This window comes from Phyllostomus discolor, chromosome 12 (genome assembly GCF_004126475.2).
Source record: "Phyllostomus discolor isolate MPI-MPIP mPhyDis1 chromosome 12, mPhyDis1.pri.v3, whole genome shotgun sequence".
Taxonomy (NCBI): Eukaryota; Metazoa; Chordata; class Mammalia; order Chiroptera; family Phyllostomidae; genus Phyllostomus; species Phyllostomus discolor.
The window spans coordinates 32,162,499-32,180,696 of NC_040914.2; the positions used below are offsets into that span (position 1 = coordinate 32,162,499).

Below are 18,198 nucleotides of genomic sequence, written 5' to 3' on the forward strand. Positions count from 1 at the left end.
TAAGTCAGTGATTCACCTGTATTCAGTTTTTCTTTTTTTTTTTTCAAATATTTTATTTATTTATTTTTAGAGAGGGAAGGGAGGGAGATAGAGAGAGAGAGAGAGAGAGAGAGAACCATCAATGTGCGGTTGCTGGAGGTTGTGGCCTGCAACCCAGGAATGTACCCTGGCTAGGAATCGAACCTGGGACACTTTGGTTCCCAGCCCACGCTCAATCCACTGAGCTACGCCAGCCAGGGCTTCAGTTTTTCAACAGACTTTATTTTTTAGGGCTGTTTAAGCTTCACAGCAACATTGAGCAGAAGGTACAGAGGTTCTCTTTGTACTTCCTGATGCACAGGAGCACAGCGTCACTGGTGACTGACATGCCCCGGAAGTGGGGCATTTGTGACAAGTGATAAATGTACACTGATTCGTCACTGACACCCAAAGTCCATTGTCCACGTGAGGGTTCACTCCTGGTGGCGCATACTTTTTATGGGATTGGACAGATGTCTAAAGGCCAAAGACACCTTACCTATGTGTGTGTGATATTTTTCCCTGAAAATTTCTAAAATGGAACATTTTATTTTATTTTTAAAGATTTTATTTATTTATTTTTAGACAGAGGGGAGGGGAAGGAGAAAGAGAGGGAGAGAAACATCAATGTGTGGTTGTCTCTCACGCTCCCCCTGCTGGGGACCTGGCCTGCAACCCAGGCATGTGCCCTGACTGGGAATCGAACCTACGATTCTTTGGTTCACAAGCCAGCACTCAATTAACTGAGCCTCGCCAGCCAGGGCAAAAATGGAAAATTTTAGATATATAAAATTCTAGATTAATTTTGAGATTGTTTTTGTTTATGTATAAGGTGTGAGGTTTAGGTAAAATTTTAATCTGCATATGAATGTCCAGCTGTTTCAACACTATTTGCTGAAAAGCTTGTTTTCAGTTGACAATGACTTGAACAGCTCTTTTTTTTTTTTTTTTTTTTTTTGTCTATTTCTGAACTTCCTATTCTGTGCAATTGATCTGTGGGTCTGTCCCTTTGCCAAAACCATGCTGTCTAGGTTAGGTGACTGTGGCTTTATAATAGTAATTATAAAGTGTGGTGAGGTTTCTTCTGTTTAAGGTATTTCATTTAATTCTGGGAAATTTGTGATCATGTTATCAATAATGGATTTCCTGATTCCCCCTCCCCATCTGGTGCCTTCCATTCTGCAGAGATTGGTACCCGTTCTTATACGGGGTCCAGCACCGAGAACGCCCCTCTTTTATTACAAAATCTTTTTTGCATAAGCATGTAATTTTGTAACATAACAGTATCACACTCGAGCACACCGCGTGACATTTGAGGTGAAGTGGTCAAATTAAAACTATACCTTATCACACCCACGTTATCACCCCCACCAACCACACTCAAGCAGGTGTTACTTCCGCGGGACCCCGTGGGTTCCGTTTCTCTTTGCTCTTCACTTCCATTACTCGATTATCCTTTAATGCTGCCTTTGATTGTCCTTCACTAATTTTTTCCGCAGCCATTTAAATTTTATTTCTCCATTTAAACCTATTCTTCCTTTAAAAATGTTTTTAATCCTCACCCAAGGATATGTTTTACTGATTTTTTGGAGAGGAAGAGGGGAGCAGAGGGAGACATCAATTGGTTGCCTCCCATACATGCCCCAGTGGGAATCGAACCCGCAACCTTTTGGTGTACAGGGCGATGCTCCAACCAACTGAGCCACCCGTCCAGGGCAATCTGTTCTTTCTTGAAGCATTTCTATATTTCATAACTAAAAATATTCCAGATTCTTTTAATATCTTGTTCTTTTTCCATGCTGTTATGGCTTCTTGCTCCTCTGAGATTATTTATTTTGCTTATTTTATTTTCTGGCTGTTTTCAGTGATTCTACTTCATGTGAAGTAGGTTGCCTAGCTTTTTCTTCTTAATTCTGGGTGCAGCTCTCTAATGTCCACTACTTTGGTCTGTGAGCTAATGTTCTGCTGAGGTAGCGGACGGGGCTGGTATTTGGTATCAGGGACACGGCCACAGGCCTGTCCCCAAGGTTTTGTCTTTCTCTCGCATCAGTGATACATGGTTTTCCACGGTCAAGGATAGATTTTACCTCCATTGGTTTTCCGCAGCTGTTTTATTTTAAGCAACTCTTTAATTATGTGAACTGCAGTGTCTTGTACGTAGTAATCAATATAGAACTCTTATGTTTATTGTTACCATTGTATAATGATGAGGATAATGAGTTTTTTTAAATTCCTCACCAAGACTATGTTTATTGATTTTAGAGAGAGAAGAAGCGGGGAGAGAAAGAGAGAAATGTCGACGTGAGAGAGAAACGTTAATGGGTTTCCTGCTGTACTGGCCCTCAGTAGAGATGAAACCTGCAAACTTGGTATGTGCCCTGACCAGGGATTCGAACCTGCAACCATTTTGGTGTACAGGGTGACTCTCCAACTCACTGAGCAACCCAGCCAGGGCTGATGATGACTTTTAAAAATCACATTAGTCTCGCCCTGGCTGGCGTAGTTCAGTGGATTGAGCACAGGCTGCAAACCAAAGTGTTGCAGGTTCGATTCCCAGTCAGGGTACATGCCTGGGTTGCAGGCCATGACCCCCAGCAACTGCACATTGATGTTTCTCTCTCTCTCTCTCTCTCTTTCTCCCTCCCTTCCCTCTCTAAAAATATTTTTTTAAAAATCACATTAGTCTCATACACACCTTAAGAACTTTGAACTTTACATGGCGTCTGTTTACCACAAAACTCACATTTAACTCCTTCCACGATTCAAATTTCAATCAAAACATATTTCCCCAAAGAAGCTTTTTTGCCCTCCTATTGAGTATAGCGCCTTTCGAGTCATTTTTGATTATACTGCTTTGTTTTATATTTGTCACTGCACATCCCACTACTTGAAATTATCTGATTTTTAAATTGTTTTCTTTGCTGCAATGTAAGTTATGGTTAGGTATCCAGCTACTGTAGGAGCAGGAACCGGAACTTAAGCTTATCAAATGCGACATAGTGTATTACCTTTTTAAAATATCACAGCTGCCCTGGCCGGTGTGGCTTGGTTGTAACATCTTCCCGTACACCAAAAAGTTAGGGGTTCGATTCCTGGTCAGGGTGCCTATGGGAGGCAAACGATGGATGTTTCTCCTACATCAATGTTTCTCCTCCCCCCGCCTTCCTCTCTTTTTAAAATCAATAAACATATAAAAATTTAAAATAGTAGAACCTTTCTTTAAGTATTATTTCTTCAATTTCACCAAAAAATTAGTGGAGATATTTTGCCAGATAGACACAGTTTGAGAACAGGCTTATTCAAGGAATTTCAGATGTTAGCAATAAACGTGAAGCTCATATTTTATCCTCCTTTTATTTTTTTCAGGAATGCAGTCAAAGAACATAGAAAACTTTACACCATTTATGAAACCAGGTGAGTCCATGACACCTTCAGTTTATCTCTTAAAGGCGCCTACTCTTCACTAGTGATACAAGCATTAGTAGTTACTGTAATACGAGCTTTTGGCTCATCTTGCTCTGTGTACTTTGTGTTTGAGACATCAACTAAAATCTTTGTAAAGCATACATAGTATAGCCTTAATTTATCTTATGAAATTTTGCTGTAATTTCAAATAAAATTTGTATCAAATTCTGATAGGGCATCTGATTCTAAAACTAAGTGCATCCAAGTTAAAAAATAAAGATTTCAGCCCTGGCTGGCGTAGCTCAGTGGATTGAGCGCGGGCTGGGAACCAAAGTGTCCCAGGTTCGATTCCCAGCCAGGGTACATTCCTGGGTTGCAGGCCATAACCCCCAGCAACCGCACATTGATGTTTCTCTCTCTCTCTCTCTCTCTCTCCCTTCCTTTCCTCCCTACAAATAAATAAATAAAATCTTAAAAAAAATAAAAAATAAAGATTTCTCTCACCCTGGCTGGTGTGGCTCAGTGGATTGAGCGCCAGCCTGCAAACCAAAAGTTTGCCGGTTGGATTCCCAGTCAGGGCACATGCCTGGGTTGTGGGCCAGGTCTCCAGTAGGGGGCGCATGAGAGGCAATCACACATTGATGTTTCTCTCCCTCTCTTTCGCCTTCCCTTCCACACTCTCTAAAAATGTAAGTAAATAAAACCTTTAAAAAGTAAAGATTCTTCTCACTGTAAGAAGCTTCAAACTTTTAATCATCATTTTGCACATTGGAAAAGGTAGCCCAGAAAGATTAGGCCTGCCCAATCTTTCACCCAGCTGTTTAGTAGCAGAGTTAGGGAAAAAAAATCTATATTACATATTTTGATCATCATGCTTTTAGATTACTTTTTCCCCTGGGGGGAAAATCCCTATCCAATAATTTTATGTGTATAAAAGCATGTTTTCCAGCTGATATTCTCAGGGAGAGAAGCAGCTTCCAGCACCAGAGTTTTGCAGCAAATCTTTTGAAGACACAGATTTAATGGAAACTCATTTTCTGATCAATTTGTGTGTATCTTTAAAAATTCAGCTACAAACCGATTTCACAGGGAAAACATCTCTAGATACCACCTACCTCCAACCTCTGAACTGAATGAAGGTTCATCCTCCTCTGGGGTGTTTATTTGTTAATGTTTAAAGCTTTTCTATGTAAAGGATGAATCATTCACCCCTCCCTCCCCTCTTCCCTAGTATCTGGATTCTAAGAACTGTAATTTGAACTAGAGTAGTTGTTCAATATTCTAATAGAAGGAATGATTTATTATTAAACATCATTTTAGATCATTCTTTATTGTGCACAGATAATTTTATTTACTCATCCGAATGATTTCCTAGGAAAAAGCCTTGAAAGCAGAATTGGATGATGGAAGAGGATGCGTATTTAAAAACGCTTTATTTCTATAAGTCTGTACAGGAATCTGCGTCAATCTTACACATGGGGCATAAGTGTTTACAAGTAAACACCTCCTGTGACCATCAGTTAGATGGGGAACTAGAACACCAGCCTCTTTCTCCTTTTCACCGACGGTAACCAATGGCATCACTTCTACCACCGTCTGTCTCAGGGTCCGTCCCTAGAAGTAAGTTCCTTCTTAGCACGAGAACCCTTTTGCCGGTGATTGCTTGAAGAAATGCTGTATTGAAAAATGTGCAAAGGAAAGGAAAGAGAAATAGAGAGTTTTTTATACCTCCAGGCTCAGCTTGATCCCATAGGCACCTTATCGTATCAGTGATAGAACAAAGGCCATCCACCTAGAAGCCTACTGGGTATTCACTTGCATTACAAGACTTTAGCACAGGACTGTCCCTTGGGGGAGGGGCATGACTGCCCAGGCCCCTCCATGGCAGGTGACCAAGTTCTGAAGCAAAGGGCACGTGTGAGTGATTGGCAACCAACTCTACATCCAGAAAAGAGCAAAGGAACTCTGGGATGAGCAGCTATGCTGCCGGCCATGCTTTCCACCAGAAAAATCCATTTCCTTCTTATGTAAAATTCACACCATCGAGTCCCAGTGTTTCAAGGGTCCTGGTGGGTTACAGTTTGGGGGAAGCCAACCAGGAGAGGTTCCTGGCACAAATCAGGGTCTACCTGCTGTAGTTATTTCTGAGTCTATGACTTATATGCATCGTCTCTGCACCCCACCCCCTACCACTCTACTGGTCCTCAGTAGCCACCTCTTCTGGGCCAGTTGGCTCACCTGCTGGGATGACACTCCTCACTGAGCCCCTGATTTTCATGACCCTTTTGGGCCACTTTTTATGCCCAGGCCAACTGTCAGTTGAAACTTGAAATGTGAGTATCAAGAAGTGCTCCAAACTGAAAAGCTGAAAGCTTTTCCTCTTAGGTCAGGAACAGGACAAGGATGCTCACTCTCACCACTGTTATTCAATGTGGTATTAGAAGTCCTAGCCAGAGCAATAAGGCAAGAAAAAAAGTACAAGGCATCCAAAAGGGAAAGAAAGGATCACTATTCCCAGATGACATGATATTATATATAGAAAATCCTAAAGACTCCATAGGGAAACTATTAGAATTAATAAACAAATGAAGTTTCAGAGTACAAAATCAGTTTATGAAAACCTGTTGTGTTTCTATACACAAATGATGAACTATATGAAAGAGAAATTAAGAAAACAACCTCATTTACAATTCCAGCAAAAATAATAATATACCTAAGAATGAATTTAACCAATGAGGTAAAAAACCTGCACACTAAAACCTAGAGGACATTAATGAAAGACACAAAGAAATGGAAAGATATTTCATGCTCATGGATTAAAAGAATTCATATTATTAAAAATTTCATACTACCCAAAGCAAGCTATAGATCCAGTGAACTTCCTATCAAAATTCTAATGGTGTTTTTCACAAAAATGGAGCAATCAACCCTGAAACTTGCTTGGAACCACAGAAGACCCTGAAGAGCCAAAGAAATCTTGAGAAAGAAGAACAAAGTGGGAGGTATCATGCTACCTGATGTCAAACTACACTACAAAGCTATAGTAATCAAAACAGCATGATATTGGCAGAAAAACAGATATACAGATCAATGGAATAGAATAGAGAGCCCATAATAAATCCATGCATAGCATATATGGTCAATTATTTACAGCAAAGAAGCCAAGAATATACATTAGGGAAAAAAATCATCTCTTCAATAAGTGGTACTGGGAAAACTGGACCACTACTTTATACCATCCACAAAAATTAACTCAAAATAGATGAATAGTTTGAATATAAGACCTGAAACCATAAAACTCTTAAGAGAAAACATAGGATGTCATCTCCTTGACATTGATCTTGGTGATGATATTTTGGGCCTGATTCCAAAAGCAAACAAAAAAAAAGTGACTACATCAGACTAAAAGGATTCTGCACAGCAAAGTAAATCATCAACAGGAAATATTAAGTGTGGGAAAGGATATGGAAAAACGGGAACCCGTGTGCACTGCTGATGGGAACGTAAGCAGGTGCAGCCACTATAGAAAACAGTATAGAGCTCCCACAAATAATTAGAAATTGATCCAGCAGTTCCACTTGTGGGCGTTTATTTGAATAAACCAAAAACATGAACTCAGAAAGAAGTCAGCACCCCCAGGCTCACTGCAGCATTACTTACAATCGCCAAGATATGGGAACAACCTAAGTACCCATCAATGAACAAATGGATAAAGAAAATGTGGTAAGGTGTATAAGTGGAATATTAGTCAGTCATGAAAAAGAAGGAAATGTTGCCATTTGTGAAAACTTTGAGGGCATTATGTTAAATGAAATATGTCAGAGAAAGACAATACAATATGATCTCACTTATATGTGGAATCTTTTTTTTAAAGTGATCTTATAGATATGGAGAACAGGTGGGTGGTTGCCAGAGGCAGCAGAGGGGGGCAATAAATGGTGTCAAAGACATGATTCCATAAAATAAGTCTTGGAGATGTAATGCACAGCCTCGTGACTACAGTTAATAATAGTGTATTTGAAAGTTGCTAAGAGAGATCTTCACATTCCTCATCACAAGAAAAATAAATTTTGTAACTATGTTCTGGATTTATTGTGGTAATCATATCATACTGTATACATATGTCAAATCATTATGTTGTATACTTGAAACTAATATAATGTTATATGGCAATAAAACAAAGAAAAAACAAATGCTTTGATGGATCATCTGGAAATTGAACATTTTCCTATCTGTACTCTTTCTCTCTTTTTTTAAAAAATATTTTTATTTATTTATTTTTAGAGAGAGGGGAAAGGAGGGAGAAAAAGAAGGAGAGAAACATCAATGTGTGGTTGCCTCTCACATGGCGCCTACTGGGGACCTGGCCCAGGACCCAGGCATGTGCCCTGACCGGGAATCGAACCAGCAACCCTTTGATTCACAGCTCATGCTCAATCCACTGAGCTACACCAGCCAGGGCTGTACTCTTTCTAATTACATAGGTCAGTCCCATGCCAGTGTGGCAGCTGTCAGAGGGGAGGGGGTTGGGCTGGATCCGGAGATAATATGTTTATTTTGAGTGGTATACCGATACATGTCCATTTAAAACATTGGTCTTGTTCTACATTAGCCTGTTATTTTTTCCCCATGTGATTATATGAAGAATAAAGAAACAGAGGAAAATTAAATTCTTCAACATCCCCCACACCACACACTGAAGGAATCACTTGGAAAACGAAGTGGAAAGTTCTCAGTAGGAGGAAAGCCCTTCGCTGATGCGTGTGGTTTACCCCCTGCAGAAATTACTAACACCCTCAGGCTCCGCCCCAGGCCACAGCAGCGCCCTGTTGTTGGAGGTCCCTGGCCTCTGACCCACTGAGACCTCAGTTTCCCTCTCTCATGTGGGTCCTGGTGTCCGTGCTCGCGTTAACACCGTTACTACCGGCAGGAAGGAAGCCTGGTACCGAGAAACCCAACGACACTGGAATCAGAGCAGTGGCATTGTGGCAGCAGCCCGAGGCCAGTCCCCAGGGTAAAGGGACAGGGGCAGAGGGAGGCGGGACATGCCACGTTCCAGGGGATGCGGTCACTGAAGAGCTTCCCCGGGATGGAGTCCAGGTTCAGAGAAGCTTAAATCCGTCCTGTAAGCAAAATAGGTAATGAGTGGCTTTGCGCCGAAGTGGAATATTTAGAGGATTAGTGTAGTTTGTAGTGAGCAAATCCAACTAAATCCTCAGCTTGGACTGGGACAGTCTCTTTGTCTTCAAAACCGTGCGTCGGATGCAACCTCTGTACGTCCGGCTCTGCAAGTGCACTCGCGTCTGCTGGCCGACCTGGAACCACACGGCGGTGAGTTTTCTATCGGGATGCGACTCCAGCTAACTTCACTTGGAGCGGAAATGAAGTAATCACGTAACTTTCGGTCGCATTGTTCACATTGGATGAGTCCAAATCCGATCCTGGCTTTGGCAGTTGATGTGTTGCGTTCGGAGGAAATAAAGGCGTGGATGGTGGTTTACAAGCACTAGCCCCGGTGTGCAAGGGTAGTGTGTATTTCAGGTTCTGCACAGCGTGTCTCATGTTCCCCAGTGGCGGTAACGACGTGAAAGCCGCCACCATTCCTCCAGGCAGGGTGGGGACCCCTGCATCTATCAAGGTCACCTTGTCCTGGCTCGTATTAAATGAAAGAGTCTTACTTACCTATATTTTTAAAAATATTTACCTGTTTTGTTTTTAGAGAGAAGGGAAAGGAGGGAGAAACAGAGGGAGAAAAACATCCATGTGTGGTTGCCTCTCATGCGCCCCCTACTGGGGACCTGGCCCGCAGCCCAGGCATGTGCCCTGACTGGGAATTGAACTGATGACCCTTTTGTTCTCAGCCCAGTGCTCAATCCATTGAGCTACAGCAGCCAGGGCCTGTATTCTGGAGGCCTAGCTATTCATATCATACTCCTGACAGGTCGAGGTCACCAGAATCCTAGAATGAACACCTACAGTTATCGTCCGAGAAGCGCACTGAGAAAGTAGCCTTGGGCTCTTTGTGGCTTGTGTGTGTCTGTGAAACCTTAACGACAAGATCCCCGTGATGACCAGACAGGAAGGGGGGTGGGGGAGGTAGAAGAGGGTACGGGGGGACAAACGGTGAGGGAAGGAAACTGGACTTGGGGCAGTAAGCACACAGTGCAATATACAGATGATGTGTTACAGAGTTGTAGACCTGAAACCCACACGATTTTATTAACCAGTGCTGCCCCAATAAGTTCAATAACAACGATCCCAGCGAGTGTCTGCTCTCCACTTCAGAGGCTGCATTTTATCCTGGGACTGTGTGCTCCGCCCTAACGTGGAGCTGTGTGCGCCCGTGGTGGAGATTAAGATGTGTGGTCGTCTCGTTTTACTACCTGGCTTTTCCCCACTCCCTGCTCGACTGTAAATTCTACACCGGAAAGTGTTGGGCTCAGGTCACACATTCAAGAGCATTAGGAAACTAGTCACAAAAAAGCGAGGTGGCTTGTGGTCCCCCAGTCTGAGTCGAGCTGTGTCACCCAATCGGCTTCCTCGCAGGATGCGTGGGAACATGGAGGTGGGGTTTCCCATGCCCCAGCCTGCTGAGTCCAGTACATCCCGCTGGGGGCTTTTCATAGGCTCAGAGCCCCATGCCTGGTGGAGGGAAGGCAAATGAGGTGACCCCAGATCTCCCACACTTCTGCCTGGACGTAATGTCCCGGTGAGTTGAGGAGCAGGCACACATTCCTAGGGACTGAGGCGACGATCATTTGCCCACGAGATCCCTTGGGCAGGTACAGAGAAAGAGCTTCAGAGATGGACTCTGATTGGCTGCCTTGGACCAGACGACAAATCCTAAGAATGAATACCCAGGACTACGTAAATGCGGAGTGTGTGTTAGAAGTCAGGGAGGAAGCTAGGGCCTAGCAACGCATGATGTAGCTATACATTTGGGAAATAATAAAGGGATATCTCTTTTTTGGTCAGTTCTACACTTCAGTGTAGAATGGCCAAGAAAGAAATTGAGTTAACAATGCCATTTACAATCATATCAAAAACAAAATACACAAAGATCAAATAGACACAGGGTCTGGCAGAAGTAAGGCCTGCTTGAGTGTATTTGGTAGGGGAATAATATGGGTGTAATAATTTATAGTTTTAATCTGAACATTTCACCTAAAAGGTCCTCTGGTGTGCTGGAGTGTGATACCGTTATGTTTCAGAATTACGTGCTTATGATTTTGTAATGAAAGATTTGGTAACACAAAAGAGGTGTTATTTGTACGGGGCCCTGTGTATTTCTCTTTACCTCACACCTTACACAAAACTAGGAACAGGTGTACTAAAGACATAAAAAATAAGAAAAGAAGTTGACTTCAATCTTAAGTAAAACAAAGCATAAAAGGATACCCCTTCTTAGCATTTTGAGAAGAATCCTCCATTTACATGTTGGAATACACTTGGATTATTTTATTTTTTATTTTTTAAGGTTTTATTTATTTATTTTTAGAGAAGGAAGGGAGGGAGAAAGAGGAAGAGAGAGAGAAACATCAATGTGTGGTTGCTGGGGGTCATGGCCTGCAACCCAGGCATGTGCCCTGACTGGGAATCAAACCTGCAACACTTTGGTTTGCAGCCCGCACTCAATCCACTGAGCTATGCCAGCCAGGGCTTGGATTATTTTATTTTTTTCATTAGACATAAGTTTATTGAATGACAATATTAACAGCTCTCATACTGCTTTAGCAAATAGGCTACCTGGGAGGAGGAAATTGAATCGGGTTGAAAGTCTACGGTGCTCTGAATGTTTTTCAGTTCAAGATGTACTCTCTGGTAGGAGAGCTTTTGACTGTTCACTGCAGGAAGTCAGCATTTCAAATATGCATTAACCCCTGCCATTTAATGTCAATTTTCTTATCTATTCTCTTCCTGAAATCATTGTTCCCTTCTAAGAGCTGAACAAATTATTTAAAACAAATTGTGCCCCGGCCGGGTGGCTTAGCTGGTTGGAGCATTGTCCTACACACCAAAAGGTTGGGGGTTCGATCCCCGGTCAGGGAGAGTGTAGGAGACAACTGATTGATGTTTCTCACATCGGTGCCTATCTGCCTGTCTGTCTGTGTGTCTCTCATATCCTCAGGTGAAGATTAAAAAAAAAACAACCCTAAACCCTGGCTGGCGTAGCTCAGTGGATTGAGCTTGGGCTTCGAACCAAAGTGTCACAGGTTCGATTCCCAGTCAGGATACATGCCTGGTTGCAGGCCATGACCCCCAGCAACCGCACATTGATGTTTCTCTCTCTCTCTCTCTATCTCCCTCCCTTCCCTCTCTAAAAATAAATAAATAAAATCTTTAAACAAACAAACAACCCTAAAAACAAATTGGTAATATTGGCGGTGGTTAAGGCAGAATTGAACAACTCAGCTCAGGTGTCTCTGGAAAGTTTCCTTTGGCATTATTGCTCTATTGAAGTGACTGCTGTTAATATGTTTTCCAACCATACACTACTCTAAGAAATTAATGAACTTACTATTAGTTTAAACTTAATAATAAAAATTAAAACTTCTATACGAAGACATTTTAAACTAGGCGAAAAGACAAGCCTGATTTAGAAGATGGTATGATCAACTTTTAGTAAGATGTAAATAATAGTATCCAGTTTTGATTTAAAAAAACTTCTTTTGTGTTAAAACAGGCAGTGGATATGAGTGACGAGTCCACAAATTTGTTTAAAAAATCACAATAGAGCCCTGGCTGGAGTAGCTTTGTGGATTGAGTGTGGGCTGTGAACCAAAGTGTCACAGGTTCGATTCCCAGTCAGGCCACATACATGGGTTGCAGGCCACGGCCCCCAGCAACTGCACATTGATGTTTCTCTCTCTCTCTCTCTTTCTCCCTCCCTTCTCTCTCTAAAAATAAATAAATAAAATCTTTTAAAAAATCACAATAGCTAGTAAGCAAATAAAATTATGAAATTTCACTATTGATGTGAGTGCAAATTGAACAGTGATGTCTCACGAGTCCATACACACTGTGGTTGCAGGAATGAATAACTCCGATGTTGCCAAGAGTGACCACAGTGAAACCTTGCACAGATTGGCGAGAGGATCCATACAAATAACCACTTTGGAAAACAATTTGCCAATCCTGGCGACTTTGGAAACACACATCATTAGTGATAGCGTTCCTAGGGGAATCTTCATCCACTAGGATTTGTGTTTCTATCAGCAGCAAGAGCAAAAAATTAAAGAAAAAACACTAACCCTTCTTCTGTAAGAGAATTGATAAGTTAACTGTAGGGGGAAATGGACACCTTTATATTATCAAACCTTCCCAGGCAGGGGTATGATATGTGTTAATTTATTTCCTTTATTTTCGCTTTTCTCTTAGATAAGTTTAAACATTGTGTTAGGGTTACTCTAAGGAATTTTAAAGTTTTCATAGTTACTGTCAGTGGTATTGTTTTGTATTACATTTTTAATGATACAGAAAAAATTTTTACTTCTGTTCACTTGTTAATGATTCTACTTGCCTGCTGTTTTTCTCCTACCCGCCTTCTACCACTTAGTTTAATTTTATTGTTCTTTTAAAGTATATATCGGCTTGAGCCCTGGCCAGTGTGGCTCCATTGGTTGGAGCTTTGTCCTGTAAACTGAAAGGTCACAGGTTCGATTCCCAGTCAGGACAGATGCCTGGCTGTGGTCACAGAGGAGAGGCAGCTGATCGATGTTTCTCTCTGGCATCGATATTTCTCTCCCTCCCTTCCCTTCTGTCTAAAAGTCAATAAGCATGTCCTTGGGTAAGAATAAATATATATATGTAAAACTTGAATATTTGGTTCCCACTTTTCCTCATTCTCTAATAAATTGATCAAAACAACAACTTCTATACAACTGGGAGTGTGCGGCGGTCCCACTTTATGATGGTCTCTTATGGCTGAATACATGGTTAGTTTCATTTCTCCTAGTGATTTAATATTTACGTGATGACATATTTGGACTATATTTTAGTGGTTTGGAATTTTATTACATTGTTTACAGCACATTAATTTCTACTTTAAAAAATGTCTTGACATTTTCCTTTTGCATGCATAATCAATTTCTATTACTGGTTTGTGTGCATTAAAAAAAGTTTATGTTGGTTATGTGTAAATATACAATTGTGCTATGTCGTCTTTTCTCCAAAATACTTCAATTTGTTACTCACATCTGTCATATTCATATTTATTCTGAGAGAATGGAACTAATATCTCCCACAAATTTTGTAGTTTTTTCCCCATTTCTCCTAGCATCATTATTTATTTACTTTAGGCACACGCTGTATTATCACCAGAGAAATTTTAAAAAAAAAAGAAGTATAACCAGCTTTATAAGAGTATGTTGCAGACTCCTCATTTATAGAATGTCTATGGAATGCTCATTCTTTAGCCAAACAATTTAGCCAAACAAAATCTTGGAAATGAGGCGTGCAATTATCCAAATTGAAAAATAAAATGAATACATAGACTAAGAGGCAGGATGGTCAGAACGAAAGAGTGAAACATATAAAATAAGTAGATAAATATATGGACATATATTGGGTTAGCAAAAATGCATGGAGTGTTTCCACCTTTCATGAACGTTAAAAATCAACTCCCCTCTGGACCACTAGTATGACAAGACCATGCGCGTGGAGGCTGGAGATGCTGACTATCAGGAACAGAGATGCCACTCAGTGATGAGGAGAACAGATAAGGGTGCTCTAGCACCCTTCTCCTCGCTCAACCTCAGTTTCCAGGCAGGTCCCATGGGTGTTAGAAATCCAGCCCCTGAAACATCGTGACCAGGTTTCTGTGCCGTAGAGATGCATGAAGACCAATGATCTTCAGGCTGGACATACAGGAAGCTCTTGGCAATTGCTGTTCATCAATCCCATAACTCTTTAGAGCACTTCTGGCACAAATTTGATCATCATTTTTAATAAAGATTTTATTTATGTATTTTTAGAGACGGGGGAAGGGGAGGAGAAAGAGAGGGAGAGAAACATCAGTGCGTGGTTGCCTCTCACGCGCCTCCTACTGGGGACCTGGCCTGCAACCCAGGCATGTGCCCTGACTGGGAATCGAACCGGTGGCCCTTTGGTTTGCAGGCCAGCGCTCAATCCACTGAGCCACACCAGCCAGGGCTGTGATTATCTTAAAACATTCTTGCAAACCAATACAAAATGTAAACACATCATTAGAAACACAAGCGAATGAAGAGCAACTCGCAAACACAGGACAACTGGGGAATACAAGCATATGGAGAAATGTGTATGAATAAACGTGTAAGGGTAAATGAATACGTGAGTAAATAAATTGAAATGAAAGTAATAATAAAAACAACTAAAACAACAATGAAGCTACAAATGAAACTATAATTAAAGTCCACGTGCCCTGGCTAGGCGGCTCAGTTGGTTGGAGTGTTGGACTATAAATCGAAAGGTTGCAGGTTCGATCCCCAGTCAGGGCACATGCCTAGGTTGGGGCACATACGAGAGGCAACCCATCAGTGTTTCTGTCTCACTCTCTCCCTTCCTCTCTAAAATCGATAAATACACGTACATCCTCTGGTGAGGATTTTAAAGGTCCATGTACTGCCTAGAGAAATAGGGAATATACACTCTACTGCCTACAGGCAATACATGTAATGCCCTCTGACAACAGATGTAATCTCCTTGGCTTAAATGTGAGCAAAAGCCTCGTTCACTTTCTGCCTGAGGGACAAAGACCGGCAGCGGTGTCCTCAGGCTTGGAGCAACTGCTTCTGAAAAGCTCCGCGGGAGGCGTGTCTTTGGAGCTGAGGGGTGCGTGTTGATGCTACTTTGGAAACTTCATCCCAAGGAACCCAGCAGATGTGATTGAAGTGATGTTTTAGAAGTAACTACATCATAATGTTGTTTTAGAGGAAAAAATGGAAATGAACTTATACCCAACCATAAGGCGTCAGTTAAATAGGTTATTACAGAACAATGAACTAGTTAGGCATCAAAAATGATTTTGAAGTGTATTGAGTTTTGGAGCTATGTTAATCTGATATTGTCTCGTTTGTTATGAAGTCGATACAAATCACGTAGTCCTGAAATCCTGACTGGGGATTGAACCTACAACCTTGGTGTATTGGGATGATGCTCTGACCATCTGTGCTACTCAGCCAGAGCTGTAGATTGCTTTTGCTGGACATGGACAACAGCGTGGGAATTGACTGTGGGAGTGGGTGTGGGATGGGCGGAGGAGGGTAAAAGGGGAAAAATTGGGACAACTGTAACAGAATAACAATTTTAAATGAAAGAAAGAAAAGGAAGGAAGGAAGGAAGGAAGGAAGGAAGGAAGGAAGGAAGGAAGGAAGGAAGGAAGGAAGGAAGGAAGGAAGAAAGTTTAAGACTTCTGATTTTCAAATCTGCTGCAAAAGAAATGTCCAAAGACGTTCTTCAGGGAGAAGAACAGGATCTAGGTCAGACACGTGGAGTGACAAGAAGGAAGGAAGAATATAAAAGAAATTATAAATGAAGATAACATGGAAGGTGTAATTTTTCTCACCCTTTGATCTCAAAGGTAACTATTTCTTTAAAGTTGCAATAGCAATGTATCGAGTGATTAACACACAGGGATGATTGGAATGAATGACAATGTCATGGGAAATTGGGAATATTCAATTATAACCGCATTGTATGTAAAGTAGTATATAGTCCTTTGGAGTAGGTTCAGGTGAGTGAAACTATATGTTGTAAACCTTAAGGAAACTCCTCAAATATTTTAAAAATAAATATAATATGCTAGAAAGGAGATCAATGGAATGATGGAAAATGCTCGAAAAAGCAGAAGGGATAAAAAACTACAGGCAGCCCTGGCTGGCATAACTCAGTGGATTGAGTGCAAGCTGCGAACCAAAGCATCACAGGTTTGATTCCCAGTCAGGGCACATGCCTGGGTTGCAGGCCAGGTCCCCAGTGGGGACCACATGAGAAGCAACCACACTTTGATGTTATTCTCTCTCTCTTTCTCCCTCCCTCCCCCTCCCTAATAAATAAATTAAATTAAATCTTTTAAAAAAAGCTTTCTTATTTAAAAAAAACAATGGGCAATTGCAGTGAGCAGGAAACAGTTCTGAAGACCATAGATATTAATCCAACTATATAAATAATCACTTTTTTCTTTTTTCTCGAATTTATCGGGGTGACATCAGTTAATAAGATTATATAGGTTTCAGGTGTACGAGTCTACAATACATCCTCTGTATGTTGTATTGTGTGTTCACCACCCCAAGTCCAGTCTCTTCCCATCACCCTTTATTTCCTCACACTGTCTCCTACCCACCCCCAAAGGAACAACACATGAATAATCACTTTAAATGGGAGTGGGATAAATCCACCAATGAAAAGACAGAAACAAACAGACTGGATTGAAAAAATCAGCACTCAAGTGTATGTTGTCTACAAAGCAAACCCACTGTAAAAATAAAGTTTTCAGTAAAGGGCAGAGAAAAATATTCTGTGGTTTACTATACTGAACAGCGTTCACCCGCCTCTGCCCCAAGTTCAAGGCCACATGGAACCTGGGAAGGCGGCCTTGGTTGGAAATGGCCTTTGCAGCTGGAATTTGCTAAAATAAGGCTACGCTGAGTTAGGATGAGCCCTACATCCAAAGACTGGTGTCCTCCTGTGACGGCCTTGTGACTCCTCAGAGCAGAGAGTACATGTCCCCAGGGAGATGGTCACGTGAAGACAGAGGCAGAGACTGGAGAGAGGCAAGGGACGCCCCGGCTGCTGAAGGGCAGGGGGATCCATTTTGACCATGGCCTTGCTGATTCCTCAATTCCGACTCGTGGTCCCCAGAACTGTGGCAGAACAAATCTGCGGTTGCCAACCAGCGCTTGGCGGCCATTGGTTACAGCAGCCCTGTGAAGCTGCTATCTTGCCGATGAACACCAAAATAAAGCTGGAGTAGCTATAGCAGTTTCAGACACGTGGACTTCGGAAGGAGGGACATTTTCAGGGCGAAGAGGGGGATGGCTTGATAACAGAGAGGCCCGTTTTCCCAGGTATGACAATCCCACCGGTAGGGACAAAACAGTCTATGGGAACATGACGACGAAGTGAAATATGGTATTCTAGATGGAATCCTGGGACAGACAAAGAGCATTAGGTAAAACTAAGAAAATCTGAGCAGCCCTGACTGGTGTGGCTCAGTGGGTTGGGCACTGTCCTGCAAATCAAGAAGTCGCTGGTTCGATTCCCAGTCAGGGCACATGCCTGGGTTGGGGGCCAGGTCCCCAGTTGGGGGAGTGCAAGAGGCAACCGATTGATGTTTCCCTCTCTCTCCCTCCCTTCCCCTCTCTCTAAAAATAAATAAATAAAAATCTTGATAAGAAAATCTGAGTAAAGGATGGACTTCATTTATATGATGTATCAATATTAGTTCATTAATTATAACAAACATACTTACTCTGTCAGATGTTAAGGACGGGGGAGATGGGTGTGGTTTACGTGGGAACTTTCTGTACCCTTCACACAGTTCTTTCTGTGCATCTAAACTGTTTTGAAATAAATAGTACATGTATATGTATGGTCTTCCAGGGGGAGGAGGCACATGCCTAGATAATTTAAGAAACATTAGCAATATCTCATGATATTGCTAAAACATTTTAACTTATCAAATATATATATTTTCAAAACCTGAGTTACTATTTTTCACAGATTAGAAAATGGGGGCCCTGGCTGGTATGGCTCAGTGGTTGAGTGCTGGCCTACAAACCAAAGGGTCGCTGGTTC

The 18,198-nt window shown here is 41.8% G+C and overlaps 1 protein-coding gene across 1 annotated transcript in view; it reads left to right on the top strand.

Moving 5' to 3' along the window:
• The window catches only part of GABRB3 (gamma-aminobutyric acid type A receptor subunit beta3), a 250,313-nt gene that overhangs the window by 63,922 nt on the left and 168,193 nt on the right, over positions 1-18,198 (top strand). The window contains exon 2 of the mRNA XM_036012758.1: positions 3,385-3,432. Coding sequence (XP_035868651.1) covers positions 3,385-3,432 — 48 coding nt within the window. The remainder of the gene's footprint in view (positions 1-3,384; positions 3,433-18,198) is intronic.